This window comes from Passer montanus, unplaced genomic scaffold (genome assembly GCF_014805655.1).
Source record: "Passer montanus isolate IOZ18808 unplaced genomic scaffold, ASM1480565v1 scaffold57, whole genome shotgun sequence".
In the NCBI taxonomy this organism is placed as follows: domain Eukaryota; kingdom Metazoa; phylum Chordata; class Aves; order Passeriformes; family Passeridae; genus Passer; species Passer montanus.
The window spans coordinates 2,285,552-2,303,662 of NW_024370705.1; the positions used below are offsets into that span (position 1 = coordinate 2,285,552).

Here is an 18,111-nt window from a genome sequence, read left to right on the forward strand (position 1 = left end):
TAATTACTTCTCTGTGCTCCCTAAGGGCTCCAAACTCATCAGCTCTTGCCTTGCTGGCATTGCACTCTGCTCCAGAGATATCAGATAGATTTTCTTTAACTCTGTTAAAAGCAAACTGTTACTCAGTTTGTTTTTAGCTTGTCGTTTCTGGGTTTACCCAGCAAACAATTATAAGAGCTTTAAATGGATCATTATTTATCAGTCCTTAATGTGATATCAAGGCCAAGAAGAAAACTGGATGAATGACATATTTATTGGTGTTCATTTTGCAGCCCCTAAGTATTTGCTAGATTTGTATTTTCCATAATTTTTGTTCACTTAAAATGTGCTTTTGTATAGTGCATCTCTTAGCAGAGTAATAGGAGAGGATGTAAGAGGAAAGGTAGGTTTTTTCTTTATTAGGTTTTCATGGAAGTAACTTTCTCCAATTTGTGCCCCTCAGGAAGTCAGTAAGATTGTTCCATTGAACTATAGAAATGAACAGAAATGTCAAGAGGTATTTAGTAGAAGTGTTGGCTTGCTTGTAGTCTGGTATTTCAAGTTTTAATTTTTATTAATAAATAAATGTTAGCATGGTAAGCCTTTTTCCAGTTTATTTTGGGGAAAAAATAGACATTATCACGCTGTGATTTATGACTTGAAAATACAAGAATTTGCTAGAAAGCTTCTTTAAAAAGTAATGTTACTGTTCCTTTTTTAGATGTGTTCACCTTTTTAAAAAACACTCGCCAAATTCCCCTTTATCAACCCAATTCCTTGTTGGGCTTTCTTGAAGGTTCTGGGAATGTCACTGCTATTCCAGTTCCTCCAGCAGAGTCACCAGGCACTCAAGCATGTGGCAAAACATGAGAATGGTGAAAAACCTGCACACAAACTGATCTTGAGAATAGACACAATAGGTGAGCTGGTATTTAACAGCACTGGAAGCAATAAGATTTCCTGTTAAATCACTTGAAATAAAACATGCCCCTTCACATGCTGCACTTGGAAGCTTTCCCTTTTAGGAAGCAGTCCCAGCTAACGAGGTTATTACATCCTGCACTCTCATTTTGGTCTGCTCCTAGCAGGATCTTGCAGGCTGTGTGAAGCTGCTCCTACAGCACTGTGAATTAGTGTGGAGACACAGGAATAGCCACTCTTGTAGACATCTGTCTGTTTTCAGCAGCCTGAATCCTGTTTTATTTAAAATTGGCAAGTATTTGCCTTCTGTAAGCAAATGATGTCATGTACAGAGCTGCTGCAGCCGGGGGAAATGCTTTGTTCCTGGATGGTTTGAGTGGGTTTGCAGGGCCTGTGGTTCTTCAGTCACTTAGCCCAAGAAATTGACAGTTAAAAAAAAAAAGAAACAAAATCCACCTTGATATATGTCTTTCTCAGCTGGCTGTTGTATTTTAAAGTTGCAGTTGTTATATGGTTTCTTTATGAAAGTTTTCACTTGCTACTAAAATTAGGCATTACTTGAATTCTGGCTTTTCAGCTTTCTTCCAGACCAGTCAGAGTTTGTAACCTAAATATTTAACAGCTATGTTAAAACCTCCTTCTCTGCCTCTCCAGGCACAAGCAGGAAACAACAGAGCAGTGAGTGAGAGGAGCTGCCAAAGTGGGTCCTTACACTGCTGTGAGCAGATCTAATCTGTTTAATGGCTTGGCAGGGCTGTGACCCTTTGACTTGCTTTCAGAAATCCTCTCTAGTTCTTGTAAGTGTTTTGAGCCAATGGGAGGCACATCACCTATGAAGTCAACCAAAAACATGGCAAGTGGCTGAGAAAGGTTGGCTTCCAGCTTTGAAAAGGCAGAAAAATCAGAGGTACAACACCTTGCCATGATAAGTTCCAGTGCTCCTGGAGGACTGGAGAAATTAAGAGTGTTTTCCATTGGGAGATTGCAGAAATTGATATAAAATTGTATTCTGTGTAAGTTGCTGGGACATTTCTATTCAATATTAATTTTTTTAAGTGATAGATTAATCAACTTCATATTTTGGTTCACAATTTACATAGTGGTGATGCAACATTTCTAAATGCTGATATTAATGCTGTTGTGGAGAAAGGCCAAAAGGAATTCATCCAGTTTTTGTCCTTTTCCCTTTAAATTCTTAAGTGTGAATAAGACTTTTGATATGCTCCTATCAAATGGGCTGAAATCCAGTGGTGGTGGCTGGGTCTTTAGCAATCAAGTAACTAAAGTTACACTGGAGATTAATTGACCTTCTGATCAAGCAGCATTTTGAAGGTTTCTTGTTCTTTTCTTTGATTTTTCTGTCTGAGAATGTTATCTAAAAGATTTGCAGAGATCCTGAAAGCAGTCATCTCAGTTGCTCTGAGTTATATTTTTAGTCTTGCCAACTGTGATTTTCATATGAAATTAATGGTCCCTGGAAATGGAGTCCTTGTTGAGGGAGGATGAAAGATTGAGGCAGACTGGTTTGATTTTGAAGTAGCATTGTACTTAAATATCTGTTCCTGAGGACCAGGGAGGGGACATGTTGGCAGAAAGCAGTGCTGAGGATTCTAGATAATTAGAGAATTCCTAATAAGCCTTTCCATTTCCTAACAGCCTGAAATTGCTGTTAGAAAATTCTTCATTTTATGCTTTAAGGGCATATTGACATGGGAAAGTTATTGCAGTACAAGCTAGGATGAAGCTTTGTATTGCACAGAATATTCTATAAATGCACGTGGAGATACTTTAGTTTAACAACCCATGTGTCTTCTGTTTTCCTGCAATCTGAAAAGGTATTTTTATTCCTGTGGACTTAATATTAAATTCCTTAATATTAAATTCCTTAATACTAAAAGTACACCTTTCACCAGTGCTGAAAGTTAAGTCAGTTAAAACTGTGGTTGTGTGTTGGGATCTAATGTATCACTAATCCTGAGAACTGAATTTATATAAAACAAATACTTTAGAACATTGTATAAATCAACATTGCACACAGGGCTGGATTTAACATCTCTAAAAATACAAGAGTGTTCAGAGGCAAAGTTCCAAAATGCCACTGAGTCTCTGGTCCTGGGTTGTGACCCCTGAGAATTTGGGACTCTGTGTAGAAAGCCCTGGTAACGGGTAGTGTTGTAGGAGCTGAAATTTCTATTGGCTCTTCAAGGTATAGTATATCATCCAAATGTCATGAGAAGGGGCTATTTCAACATTGCTGAGTTATTTAAGACTCACTGCTGCCTTAGCCAAAAAATCCTTGCTCTGGGACCAACTCCATCCCTGAAGTGTCAGGGAGGGAAAGGAAATTTTCAACTGCTCTTTCCTGCTCCATCTGCCAGGCCTGGAGCTCTCCCTGCCTGGTTCTGGCTGCCCAAATCCTGGCTTCACCTTTTGCTTCACCCACCTCCTCCTCAGGAGCACAGCCCTGGCCACCTTCTCCCCTGGCTGATGCCAAACTCCAGGTGCTTTCCCCATTTCCCTGTCTCAACCTACAGTCAAAACACATCACAGATTTCAGTGTCAGCTCTAATTAGAAGTGATGCTTCATGAAGCTACCACCAGAATCAAAACAATGACTTTTATTACAAACACAATCAGGTTATGCAAATGAGCCTTTCAGGCTCCTGGCAGGCTGCCAGGGTGATCCCTGATTTTAGAAAGTTTTGCTGCTGCTGTAATAGGAAAGTGTTGTTTTATGTAGAAGTGTTGTAATATAAAGGTGCTGGTTGGGTGCTCTTCCTGCCCTTCTCTGATTCCAGAACAAGTAACTGGGGTCTTGTTTTCTCCTTCCACCAGTGTTTTACCTTTTCCCAGGGCTGCTGATCAGTAGTCTGAATCCACAGCCTCGCACTGAAGAATTTTCTGGGGTCATTGGTGGGTTTGATCTGTGAGGGCTGTGCTGAAATCACACGAACAAAAAGCTCAGATGGACTCTGGAGCAGGGCTCTGGTGATGGGACCTTACAGTGAGTGTGATATTTCATTTGGAACAGGAAAGCATTTCCTTCTGTGACTGAAGCTAGAGGGCACTCCCATGGATTTTTCCCCTTCTGCTGTGGAATGCAGTCAGCACTGCAGTGACATGGGCTCTCAGGCATTTTTCTTCAAGGAGAAAACTTGAGAGTGACTTGTTTGAACTGCCTTGGGTGTCTAGAGCGTTTTCTTCTCAAATTCTCACATTAAAAAAAACCCACAAAGCAACAAACCACCAAGCTGTTCTCTTCAGGAAACAGCTAAAAGCCTTCTGTAAAGGCACTTTGCTGGGAATGGGAGGAGATTAGGAGAATATTAAATAATTAGAAAATAATCATCTTCTACCTCATGTGTTTTCTCCCCCTTTTTGTTCCACCCACATGCTGCTAATTTTCATCTTTTCTTCCTGCACATCAAGACGTCAGAGACTGCTTACAGAAAAAGTTGTTTTTCCTGAGTTGTCTGTATGCTTTATTAATGCAGCAAAGATGACAAGAAAGGAGGGGGAAGGAGGAGGTGGGGATGGGGGGGACAAAAGGACGAGCTCTTTCATGGTCTCCTACCAAAGGGTGACCATTTTGCTCACTGTTGCATTTGCCAGTTGCCATGGCATCCCCCTCTCACTCTATCCTGGAGGTGTATTCTTGATATAATTAACAGCTCTCCTCCTTCTGTCTCCTGCAGAAAGCAATCATTAAGTGAACATGAAGGAAAGAAAAGACACTTTTTATCTTTTACTTTGTATATTAATGTTTTTCATCCTGCTACCTGGTCTCTCTTGGCCCAGTAATGATGTTTTTGTGTATGGAAGTGTTGCTGTAATGTTGCTGCCTGTGTAGAGCAGGACATTGAGCCCCTGCTTGCATTTGTGTTCACGGGGGGTTTAGTTAGGCTAGAGTTCAATCTTATGTACGTAAACCTTAGTTATTTTCTATATATATAAGTGGTCTTGGGAAATACAAGGTTCTTCAGAATCTTGAGCATGGATATTGCTGGTGTTTGTGATGCACCTAGAAGAAAATTCCAAATGAGATTTCTTTCAAATGCTGCTGTAGAGAGATTAAAGACAAAAAAAAAAAAGGACAGGCATGATTTAATTAAAACCCAATATTGAGCAGGAGTTGGAGTGGTAATACTGTGGAATGTGGCCAGCATATTGTTCAGGCAGTTTGTGTGGCAGGGGAAGTTCTGATGTCCTTTTAAAAAGAAACACCTTTGTGTGAGGTGGATTCTGACTTCAGTCCCACTGGAGTGCTAAACTCAGGCATGGGAGTAATTGAAAAAAAAAACCAAATCACAAGAAAATGTTATGTAACAGTTGCAGTTCCAGCATCTTTCATTAGGAAACTTTTGTTGGGAAAGCTGTCACTTTCCCTTTCTGGAACATTTGGTTGTTAATTTTTCCCACAGCCACAGAGCACTGAGCCCTCCCAAAAGCAGGAGTGGGAAGGTTGCTGGAGGATTTCTTTGTTTTTCAAAATGTGTTTTTTAAAAACAGTAAGTATGGTAAAAACAGACCCTTGGTCAGGTTCTCTGATGACATCATAGGCTGCAAAGGCTAAAATTTTTCTCATGTTTTATCTAATGCTGGATTTCTTTTAGCTGCTGCTGAAGTGCCTCTCTGGGAAACTGTAGGGAGCTATTTTTTCCAGTAACATCTGTGAAAAAATTCTGCACTTTTGCTGATAATTTTATTGGTGGAAGGCTGTCCCAGTGCTGGATTTCCAGCATTTTCCTTACTTGTTTTTACATCATGGGAAGGCTTTGTCCATCTCTTCTGTGAAGCTGAATGAACTCTTTGAGGAGTATGCTGAAATAGTCAAGTTCTAACAAATAAAGAGACTGATTTTGTAACCTAAGTCAGAAACAGTCACAATTCACACAGGCATCCTCCTAGTTATTCACTTCAATTTCATTTTTTACATTCTTCAAAATGAAAACCAGTTTTTGCAATGCTTTTTAAAGTGAAGTAAGATAGTGGACTCTTTATGGAAGCAGTGGCTCATCCATGGCACCTCATTTGGATATTAATAATAAGCCTTAAATATTTCTTCAATCCACTTTGATATAGGAGTCAATACAAAAGTAGGACTGCATACCCTTCAGTACCTCGTGTGTTTTTAAAAAATCTAGAAGGAAGTCCAGTCTTGACTAGAGGAACCTGTAATTACAATGAAAGACAGGAAGAAACCAGATAAGAGTTTTTATCTTAATTCAGTTATATTCACATGTTCTGTAAGTAACATTAAATGATGGAAAATATTCATTTCTTGGTGGCTAAAGGCAGTCTGTGATAGTGGTAACAGAGGCACTGAGCTGGTGAGATGGATTGGAGAGGGGAAAAGGAGAAGTTCTGAGTCACAGTTTTGGCTTAGTACCACAGCAAAGTAAAATCTAAAAAATAATCTTCTGATGAGAAACCACATAAAACACTGGTGAAGGTTTGTCACTGCCTCCCCATTTCCTACTGTCTGTCTGTGGAAAACAGTCTTTATTGTGCCCTACTGGTGGTTTAGCAGTAGAGCTAGATGAACAAAAGGCTTCTGGTAAATCCCAGGCTGCTGTGGTGAGTTTTTCTGGGTTTATTTCTCAGCTGGGTGTTAGTGGTCCTGTGTTTTCCTGGAGATCTGCAGGCTGATGAAATGTGAGCAGTGGAGTTAGTGACATTCCCTGAGCTGCCTTTTGTGAGTAGCATCACTTACTGATCAGAGGCGCTGGGATTCTTGTCTAAACCCAAAATCTTTGCAAGAACATGTGCCTCACTGTGGTGCTCGTTTGGGCTTTGTGCTTACAGCTTTTGGATGCTCTTCAGTTCCTGAGTGCAGTAAAAACACACAAAGCATGTTTAAATCCCTTTTCTTAAGGCTCTGTGAGTTGCAGAGTGCACAGTAACCTACAGTGGGTATTTTAATGCTTGGCTCTGATTTTAAAGAGGGCTTTCTCCTTTTTCTTCCCCTCCCATCCCCCTTTTTGAAAAAACAAAATCACTGTGAGACTTTTTTAGTTTTCCTCCCAAAATCTTTGTTTCATTGGGTTGAAAAGAACCTGTCTGTTTACAGCAGCTTGAGACAATTCTTCACCAGGTCCCATCTGGAAAATTCCCTTTAAAGTATAAACACAATAATCTTGGTGTTGCTTTCTTTTGTATAAGGCTGCACTTTTTGACTACACATTAGAATTTTTGGTCATGCTTTTCCTGAATCAGAAGCATCACATTTGTTTCAGCTTTATTATTTTTTTGGAAATAAAATATTTCAGTTCTGTGGAAAAAGAGCTGGGATGCTTCATCCTGGTGACGAGAAGAATAATGGAGGATAAAGTTATGGAATTGTGATTTTCAGCAGAAAGGAAGGAACCAGACAAGAGCCACCATTTAAAGTTGTGGCAGGAGAAATTTGGATGAAATGATTGGAAACAAATGTTCACTGGGAAGGTGGTCAAACACTAGAAAGGGGCCTGGAGAGGCTGTTGAGTCTCCTTCCTTGGCAGAATTTGGGCTGGGCTGGCCCTGGGCCCCAGGAAGCTGATGGAGCTGGGAAGTCAGAGAGACCTCCAGAGGTCCCTTCCAGCAGCAATTATTCCATGGGGTTGCACTCTCTCTAATAATTTTTCATCTGAATAGCATCCAATACTGCTGAGTTACTTTCCAAATGTCCTTTTTTCTGGCTCTGCAAATAGCTGTGCAATTTTGTAGAAATCTGAGGTGCAGATCCATTTTTAACATCTATGTACCTAAGCAGTACCTTCGTGTGTTTCTGCAGAAAAAAATCTGGATACAATACAAGCACAGAAATGTCAGGTTCTACATCACCCATTATGCAAGTTAATGAAGTGCATGGGTGTGAAGGGCTTTCCCTTTAAATCACAGCTGAAAACATTTCCTCAAGTGATCTCACTTCTAGCTGAAGGCTTGCTTCTGCAGTTTCATTTCCCTCAGGTTTGTGTGATCCCATTTGTTTTAGTTTTGGAACTGATGCTTTAAGCACCAGAAACTTGCTGCTTTCAGAGGCAGAATAGACCTTTTTTTGATCCACTGTGGCAATTGTGAATATAGCTGCTGGTGGGGGTTTTTTTGTTTTTGTGTACACATAGAATCTGACAGATTTTAATTGTATGCTTTTTAGAGATTGATTAATCAAGTTCAGGAACTTCAAAAATACATTCTGCCAATTATTTTTTTTTTATGTACTTGTGTGCTCTCTACCTTTGAATTTTAAATATGCATTTTCTCCACCTGAAAGTTCCTCTGTTCTCTCAGTGAAATTCTACTGACTTTTCTGGCTTTGTAATAAGTCTTTGGTCATCTAGGACATTGGGGTCCAATTTGATTTGACATTTGACAGCTGTATCCTGTTTCTGTTTCAGACATTCTTCCTATTATCACTGTGGTTAAAATGAGGGTTTTTTTTCTTGGTAGAGGTATAAGGCAAACAATTAAACATCTGAGAATTCTGTCTAACTGCATCTTTTATGGTCCAATAAATCTCCATTAAATGAAGACTGTAAAGAGTGTAAAATAAATGCTTTCTGTGGTCTCACAAACAAGAATACTTTATTTGATTACTGATAAAATTTACAGAGAAGATATTCATTTTATGGGTACTTTTATTCCCTTCCTTGGTGAATTTATGTCCCACTTCTACCTTCTGTCTATATAATAAATGACAGTGCATTCAGTTTTTAGCACTGGCTTTGGAGAAGAGCCCTGCTCTTGGTGCCTCTCTTACCTGTGCACAGGCAGCAGATCTTCTGAGCCTGCTTCAGCTGGACCTCAGTGTTACCAGTTCTGCACTTGTCAGGAGTTTATGATTTGCAGTTATGCTCATCTCTTATTTCACAAGCAAATACATTTTTCTATTTTCTCCATTTCTTCTCACATCATTCACTAAGAATTATTTCTTGTGATAATTTGCAAAGTCTCTTAAAGCAGTGCGGATCCGTTTTTTCAGGTCAAGCACTTGTCAATGTATTTTTAAATGAAAGAAATATGTTTCTGTTTACTGGAGATTGTAACTCATGCCTAATTACAGAGTTCAGGGAAGTATGTTGTGTTGTGAGGGATGTGTTAAATTAAACTTTGTAAATGTGAATAAGTGTTCAAGTGCTAGTTTGATAAACAGACCATAAAGAACAGAAAAATAATCCATAAAGGAGAAAAGATTTCTTTAGAATAGTGATTGAGTCATTGTTCTATTCTACTCACTTTAAAGAGAGTGTTTTCTGTCCATAAACGTGCTCTTGCAGTGGCCACTGAAGCAGAGCCTTGCAGACTCGTTCTCACTGCTGCCCCTTTTCCTGCAGGCCACAGGAGAAGCACCCACCACCCCAAAGCACCCCAAGGACCCCCGAGAGAGCTTCTTCCCAGTAGCACCAGCCACACTGCATCCCACGCCAGTGAATGCAGACACTGTGACTCCTGAAAACCTCCTGAGACTGAACGACCTGCATTCCAAATCCAAGCCAGCCTCTTCCTCTTCATCCTCGTCCTCGTCGGCGTGCTCGGTGCCGCCGGAGCCGCAGCGGGAGCCGGAGCAGCCCCGGGGCCAGGGCACTGAGGCTGCCCCGGGCGTGGGGGAGGCTGCTCGAGGTAAGGCCCAGCCAGCAGATCCTCCTGGCCCCCTCTGATCACTTTCCACAGGCTGAGGTAGTGCCTGAGCTCTGATTCTGTCCCGTTTTCTCATCACTACACCACGTTCGAAAGGCTACACAGATTTTTGGCTTGGTCCTGAAGTGGATCTGTATAATCCATACTTGAGTTTATGGGATAGATAAAAGAGTGACCACTCCATGTAACTCGTATGTGAAATCATGAAATAGCAGCCTGAAAATAGTAATCTCTTTTAGAGAATTGAAGTCTCTAGCAGCATTAAAATGAAAATTATTTTGTTTTCTTCAATGAGTTGAGGTTCCATTTCTTTTAACATTTAAAAAGATTTGAGGTATTTTAAAGTGATTACAATTAAAATAAACTGGTGAGCAGCCTACATCTGTCTTAGAAGTGCTTGATTAACATAATTAGCTGTGCAGCTCTCACTGCCCAGCACATGTGAGCGTGGAGACACATAACACTGATGAACAAGATTCTGCATGGTCTAGAAAGTTAGCTTATCATCACTATTATGTGAAAGTTAGCTTATCATCACATTTCAGAAAAGAAGCATCTGACAGGACCAGAATGTTGGAATGTGGTATTTATAGCCCTGTGTGGTTATGTGCCAGGTTAGACCACAGGAAAGAATTGAAGAAGCCAAACAAATGTTATTTATTCTATAGCATGATTGCGTGATTTGTTAATTACTGTATTGTGTAATTGGTCCTATACAGTTTTCTAGATGAGGAAATAATAAATGAGAATGCTGTCATTTGCTTTACTGCTGTCATGGCAGGCTGGCTCATTAGCAGATAAAAAATCTCTGTGCTGGGCAATACTGATCCACTTTGGGGAGTGAGGTAGGATTAGACCCAATTTCAGACTTGCCTTGGGTGCCCAAAGAGGTGCTTGGCAATATCTGTGGGACACTGCATGTTAAGGTGGCACAGCACCTGCCATGGGCTGTACTTCCTTGCAACTTTAGCAGAAGCACTGTCTGAAAAAGCATCTGCTGCTGCCTGTGCTCACTCCATCTGTTTACAAGCCTGGGCCCAGCACTACTCACAAAATGCCTTAGACAAGTCATGGGAGCCCAGATAAAGTTATGAATGAGCCACATAAAGAACAGGTACTGTGGAAAATGGTGCATGAAGGTACAGTGGAGACTGTGTCCAGGTCTGTGAGACAGGGTGTTTTCTTAGTTTGGAATTGTGACTTTGTAAAGTTTTTGTCTTTATATTTCTGGTATGTCATTTCTTCCTTATGTAATCAGCCTTGTTATTTGGATGCACATAGTCTGAGTTCATCAGCAGTGAAGAGCAAGTTAGGGAGAAACAGGTTTTCCCAATTTGCTAATCTCTGAGTACAGAACAAAACTGAAATTTAACATCTAGCATCAGCAGTGGTATTGTCTAATTTTCCATTTTCACAATTCCAGGGAGAGATTGTCTTAGGAAGGGAAAAGAGACAAGGAGAATGATGAGGAAGGAACGGCTTAGTCTGTGTGTAAATTACATTTGTTACTGTCCTTGGGAAGCAAAAGAATGGAGTTGCCTGGTGTCATAAGATGTCTTGTCTGGCTTGCTCAGCAGGGAGTGATTTGGGTTTGTGCCTAGACAACAGGGGAGGAAAAACTGAATCCTCTGTGAAGCTGTTATGGCCTTACTAAGGAGACTGGTGCAGGAATGACAATGCTGATAAGAACTCTTGCATTCTTCTGGTTTTCAAACAGAACTCAGGAGCATTTCTGATGTGCTTTCCTCTCTGCAACTCCCCAGGCCACGTCGCAGTGATTGGAACATTTATTTTAATCTTTTGACTTTCTGGGCTTTGTTAAGGTTGTAGAGTTAGATATTGTTCATTCTTCTTTGATGTTTTCCATCCATCATTTTAGTTGAGGGAGATGGAAGGGTTAGCTGCCAGAATTACACCCCTGAAACTGAACATCAAGAGGCTCTCTCTCCAAAGCTCAGTGCTGAATGCATGAGTTGTATCTGGCTCTCAGCCCTACCTGACAGGTCATTTCTCTAGCTGGGAGAGACACCAATTACTGCTGTGTCCTTTCTTCCTCTTTTCTTTTTAATTCTCCTACCTTTGTATCCACCTTCTCTAAAAAGAATTAGTTATAATTCTGTTACAACCTTTTCTCATCTGCCTTCCTTTAGTTCTGTTTGGGTAAAAACTCCTCCCATTTTTAGAGTAAACTGTTTCCAACTTTTTTGTCTCATAACCTCTACCTGTACCTACTTATTCATGTGGAAGTCTTACACATCAGAGAGTATTAGCTGCTCTCATTTTCTTTGATTTCACCCAGGAAAAGGATTTGTTTTTCCTAGCATTGTTGTTGCTGTGCCACTCATTTCTGATGTAAATGTTTTCCTGAGATTTTGTCTGGTGCATGACTAATGTACAGAGCACAGGGTGATGGAGTCCAGCAGCAGAGGGGTGATGGTGGCAGTTTCAGCAAGACACCTTCCTACATTTGGCTGAAAATGTGCTTGGGCCTCTTAGCCTTCCTAGCTCAGCCTAACATTTCTCTGGGGAAGCTAAAATAGGACAATTAAGATAAACTCCCTCCAGCCTGTCACACTGTTCCAGTATTACATGGTTCTAAATTGCTGAAAAATCTTGACATTTTCTTCTTGGCTGTCCTTACTGCAATAATGATTTTTATGAGGAATGAACAGGAAAACATTCACATTTGAGTTCTGATACCAAGAGAAGGTTTTTGTACCTGGAATTATTTAAAGTTCTGTGTTTTGCTTAAAGCCAGCTATTTACCACAATGGAATATAAATTCCAAGTAGAAGACTCCCCACTATTAATTTTTTGTCCATTTAAGGCCTAAGCAGTTCAATATGAAAGCAAGGTCATGATAAAGCTGTCCAAACTTAAAAATTCAAAGCTGGGGAAGACAATCCTTTGTGTTGTGCAGGAAAGTGGCACTCCATAAACCATGGGAATATCCTGCTGTAATTTCAGATGTTTGTGAAATGGGCACAACAGGGGAAGGTGTAAATTAGAGGTGTAAATATGGTTCAGCCTGTAGAACTTGGAGAGTTTCAGAAGCACAAGAAATAAATACAAGAGAGGACAGTTGCGTGGAAAGATGGGCAGACTGTTGCACAGAGAGCAATGAAGTTAAATTGTTTGAGTGTGTGCAGGCAGCTGCAGAGTCCTTGAAAGGCAAATGTTCCAAGTAAAGAGGGTTTTGAAGTGGGAAATCCTGAGAATTCAGTAACACTCAGCAGTGTTGGAATGTGACATTTCACCCTGTAGGATGGCTGGGTGCTGGAGTCATAGGAGAGCTTTGAGGTGTAAGGAGCATCTTTTCCCAGAAGTCTGCAACTTAGTTTATTTTAGCAGCTGATGCATGACTTGAGGTTCTCAGAAGACTGAGGAGACTGAATGTTTTCCTGAGGCATCACTACAGAGAATGTCAGCCATCATTTTGCACTGACAGCACCTCTTGTATTAAAACAGTGCATGGCACGAGGGCCCACCTGGATTCCTTGCAGTTTCTGGATACCCAAACTTCAGTGGGCATCCACAATTCCTGTTCTGGGTGAAATAATGGTGAAATAATTCCTGTTCCTGGGTGAAATAATGGAGCTTGTGCTTTGCCATCAGAAATTGAAGAGAAGCCACTGAGATCAGTGGCTCCCGGTTTGCTTGTCATGGATTTCCAAAGACAAACACAGATTTTAAGAGCCTGTAGTTCAGTGTTTTGACAACTTTCTTCTTACACAAAAGTATTTGGCCACACCTTATTTTGTTTAGTCCACACCTCATTTTAAATCTGCATTTCAATTCACATTTTCAGGTACTTTTTAAATGACTGTAAGTAGTAACAGTCAACTCTCTTAATTGCAGTCAGTGTTTTACCTTGTTTTTTCTGTTAAATTCAAAATTGTGCTGTAGAGCACAGAGTTTTCTCAACAGATGACTCAAAAAAAGATGAAACAGAAAAGTTGGGCAGGCCAAGAACCTGTGGCTCAAGTGAGCTACCTGCAGATTGCAGTTACCTGGCATGAGGCTCCTCTCTTGAATGCATGTCTTCTCCTACTCTGTTTTCTTGTGGCACTTGTGTGCATCTGACTTTCACTACTTTCTCCTCAATTTAGTGGAGAATGTTGACTTGTTCTGGTTTTTGACAGTTGTCTTCCTCATTTCCCAAGGCTTAAAAATTTTATCTGGGATTTCTCCTAGGCTTTAAAAGCTCTTCTTTAACTGCTGGGGTAGGAGCTCCTGGCTGCCTGTGAGTGACTGAAGAGCCATCAGTGGGAATGAGCCAGGCTGCCCCCAGTGAGCTCTGCAGCACTCTCTGATCTCGTGCTGCTCCAGCCTCCTGGGCTCTGGTGTTCTCACTTCCCCTTGTCTCATCCATGCTTTTTGTCAAGCTTTTTATTTTTCACAATGGGTGCACTCTGAAAACAACTTGGCTGCTGAATGTCAGCAGGGGTTTCCTGTTTGTGAATGATTCCTTAATTCCTTTTTGCAGTGCTCAGACAGTACCAGTCAGTCATGGCTCTTCCTCTTCCCTTTGTAAAAGTGTGCTGATTTACCTCCTGTCGAAACAAACTCATTCCACAAGAATTTTTCAGTACACTTAAAGTCTATTTCTGATATCTACACTTCAGATTCCTGAAGTTTTATTTACTCAATCCAGTGTAGTGCAGAAAATCCTTTGACATTAAAACTGTCATAATTTTTATGTTCCTATGTTGGGTCAGTAAGAACAAATAGGGCAGGGGCAGCAGCTGCCCAGCAGAGACAGGTGAGGTGATGGTTTGGAGCCAAGGTTTTGTGCACCCAGGGCAGGTCTGTGCTCCAGGAGCCTCTCTAGCCCTGTGCACTCTTAAATCTCCCTGAAAATCCTGGAGAGCCATTGCCCTGTGGATGTCTTGCACTACTGAAACACATTTTTTTGGAGATTTTTTAAAGGAGCATGGTAGCAATGCTTTATGGTTGCAATATGGCTCAGTTTCACTAGTTTTAGATTGCTGTCAGCAGCATAAAATTTACATATATTCCTGCACAAAGGCAGACTGAAGAGAGATGTAGTTAAAAGTCCTCTGCACAGGTATTGTGTTGCTTACAAAGTACTTAGAAAATTGTGGGGTGTCATTACATTCACTTGAGAGATTTTTCTGCCAGCTGCTTTTGCTAATTTCCTTGTGCTTAGCTGGCTGTCAGGGCAAAGGAGGGTGAAATCCTGCTGGGAAGGGGAAGCTCTTACAGCTTTTGTTAGGCAGCTCAGAGAGGAAATTTCAGAAGCAGGAGACTGCAAGTGACTGTTCCTGTGCACAGGTGCTCTCCAGATGATATGTCCTTGCTGAGTCAGATATTAAACAAATACCAATTAGCTGTGTTTTGACAAAGCCATTTGAAAATTGATGTAGATGAATATCAAACTGTTGTCTTTTTGATCTAGGCCCGTTGTTTGCTCTTTTAAAATGAAGTTTAGTTTGAAAGGGAAAAAAAAAAGAGAAGGTTAGGATTGAACTTCAGGGTTTTTCTTTACCCACCTGGATGCCAGGTTTCTGCACCTCTAGGGCAGCTGGTGGGTCAGGAAATGGTTTTGGACACAGGAATTCTGCTGTCAGACTGGCCCTAGCATGGCTGTTGGAGGGATCTGGGAGTTAGTATGGGCCAGGGACTATTTCCAGGAAGCATTTTCAAAGCAGCCACCCATTTTAAATTTTAGTCTCATTAATGGTCTGTGACAGCTGACCTCAGCATTAGGAGGAGTTCTGGGGTATGTCTCATTTGATTGTGCAGTACACTCTCCCTGCTCAGGACCTAGTGATAAATATAGCACTGTGCTGTGCATTTGCACTGCAAACTTCTGTTCACCAGACTGCTTGAATTTCTTTTCTTTCAGGGCCAGTAGGACTTGTGTTCTGCAGCTTTTGCCTCCAAAATTACTCCAATGCTTAATTTTTAACATATGACTCTGTGTGTCAGCTTTGAATGTAATTTCCTGCATTTGGCATTTCAAGTCAAACACTTCTTTCTACAGCTATGTGCACTAAAGGCACTTGGCAGTGCTTTTTTAGAAATAAATTTAATAGCAGGATGTTTGGAATGAATTTAGAGAAAGCAAGGCTACCAAGTGTACCTGCCACATGCTGTGATGAGCTGGGTAGCCTCCCTGTGCTGTGGTACCTCGTGGCTAAAGGCTCTGTGGTTTCTGTGTTTCTGCATCTTAACTCTGCTCAGCTGAGCCAACCCCTGTTCCAGTGCAGTCTTTCTGCTGACTTAGTAGCACAGCTCATAAGGAAACTCTGAGCTCCTTCAAATTCAGGCTTTCCATGGCCTTTGCAACTGCTGTGTGGGGAAAAAAGCTGTATTAATTCCCAGCACACTGGAGAGCGAGGCAGATAGAATAGAGAAAGTGAATTGTTTTCACATTAGTATTATTCCTTGGAAATGTGGTAAAATACTTCCTCCACTATGTCAGGGAGCAAAGGATCAGACGCGTTTCCATCGTGTGGAAAAAAAAATCAAATATTCCCAGCCTTGCACAGTAAATGAGTTGTGAGCAGTTGTGTGTGCTGTGGGTGGCCACCAGTGCAGAGCAAACCAGTTGTTACTGGGACTAGGAAGAGAAGTGTTTCCTGGAGTCTGGAGGCACACAGAATTCAATCCTTACCCTTTTGCAGCAGTTGGAAGGCAAGGTAGTACAAACCAGCTAAATCCTACCGATGTGTTTTTAGGTTTTTTGTCTTGACACAGGGAGCTGCTGGGGAAGGGGTTTGCAGAGGGATGAAGACAAGTGGTGCAAGTGCTTTATTTAAGCACTTGAGGTTGTTGTCTGTTCACTTTTCCTTGTATTTTCTTTTGAAATGATGATATTTTGTCCTGGAATTCAAAGCTCAGCCCCTTCTTCTTTCCCATAATGAAATGGTGCTTTGTGCATGCACTCTGTGTTGCCTGTATTCTTCAACATAATCTGTGCTGTAATACTTCAAGCTGCTTCTGTTAGAAACTGAAAAATGGTTTTTCCAGGTGCTAGTCACATTTTCTGGGCTTGTCCTCCAGTTGTAATGTAAGAGCTTTAGTGCATGACTGAAGAGTCTTTTCAAACTCCATACAAGATGTTTTATAACACTAATGTTAATGCCTCTTACCTGCCCGCACGATGAAATCAGATCAGTCAGTGTTCAGTGCAGAGGGACCAGAGCAGCTGCTCACTGGTTCCACCAGTACTGCTTTTAAACTTTCCCCACATCCTCAAATTGCCAAGTGATTATTTTTGCCAGTGTTATTTTTGATTTTTATGTACAGCAGAATAGCGGAGTGAGCGGTGTGGGTATAAAAGCGGTTGCAGGGTTGTGTAATCAGTGTGTTGATAGTGAGGGGATGAATGTGTGTGTGCATTCTGTGGCTGAGGAGCTGGGGAGAGGATATTAACTGTGATGAAGTCATGAACCCAGGCGCCCGCTATAGGCATCTGCAAACACTGGTTACCCTGGCAACAAGTGGGAAGAGGTTGGAGAGGAAAGCTGGAGTAGGTTGTTGCATTGAATTGTTTCTTCCTCACTAAAGCAGGGAGATGTTGAAAGGTATGATGTCCCTCTTTCTATGTCGTGTACTATTTTATATGTATTTAGGCAGTTGTTGGGAGAGGGAAGGCTAAAAAAAATTTCTTGTAATGCAGCTCGATTGGAGAGGAACTTTTCAGTATCAATAGTGACGTGCTTTGCAAATCTGTGCTTTTCTCTGTGTGCTTAATTTCTGTGTGGTGTGTTGTGAGAGTGCTAAATGGGTCTCCAGAGCACAGCACCTGCCCCATCCTCAGCCTGGGGACGAGTGTCTCTTGCATATTGCATCTTCAGAAACTGGGTTGATTTTAAACTGGGTTTGTGGAGCTAATGTTTGAAAACCTGCCAAGACAGTGCAAGTACAGGGTAATACCAAAAGATTTATTAACTGATATTAAACCTGAGCTTCTGAACACCTTCAGAATGTGCTGCACTTATATTCTGGTGTTCTCACACTTGTGCAGAATATTGTGGCTCACGAGTTAGTGGAGTCTTTACCTCCCTGGGGAAAGTTTTTATTAGAAGAACTAGGACATTATGTTCAGGGCTTTAACAGCATCTTCCTCAAAACAAATGTTGAAATATTCTCTTCAGAAATCTGTTTTAGACAAATAATGAGGAGATCCAACTGTATATTCTTGATTGTCCTTCCTTGTTTTGATCTTTTTGTCTGTAATGAAAAAAGAAGTAGTATCTATGCAATATATTAAAGTATTAATTATGATATATACACCAAAACAACCAATTCTTGCTATTTTCAAGAAGTCTAAGAAATATTTTGTTTATTAACTTCATTTTTAACGTGATCACATTGTTTCTATTTAAATTTTTAAAAAATTAAAATTACACAGTCCTGAAAGAATAAAATGTGTGATCCAGCCAGGGAATAGAATTCTGTGACTGTATTGAACATCCCTGACAGCAAGGGATTGATTAGCAGTGGTTCTTGATTTCTCTTGTACTGAGAGGCACATTCTAATAGAATGTTACCAAATATTGTTTCCAGAAGTGCAGTGATAGAAATGCACAATGTGCTGGACTCCTGCACTTTCATTTCCATTCA

At 40.9% G+C, this 18,111-nt stretch overlaps 1 protein-coding gene across 1 annotated transcript in view; it reads left to right on the forward strand.

The window, feature by feature from the left end:
- Nucleotides 1–18,111, forward strand: part of CABIN1 (calcineurin binding protein 1) — a 111,086-nt gene that overhangs the window by 86,183 nt on the left and 6,792 nt on the right. Inside the window, exon 35 of the mRNA XM_039725900.1 lies at nt 9,213–9,498. Within this exon, the coding sequence (XP_039581834.1) occupies nt 9,213–9,498 (286 nt within the window). The remainder of the gene's footprint in view (nt 1–9,212; nt 9,499–18,111) is intronic.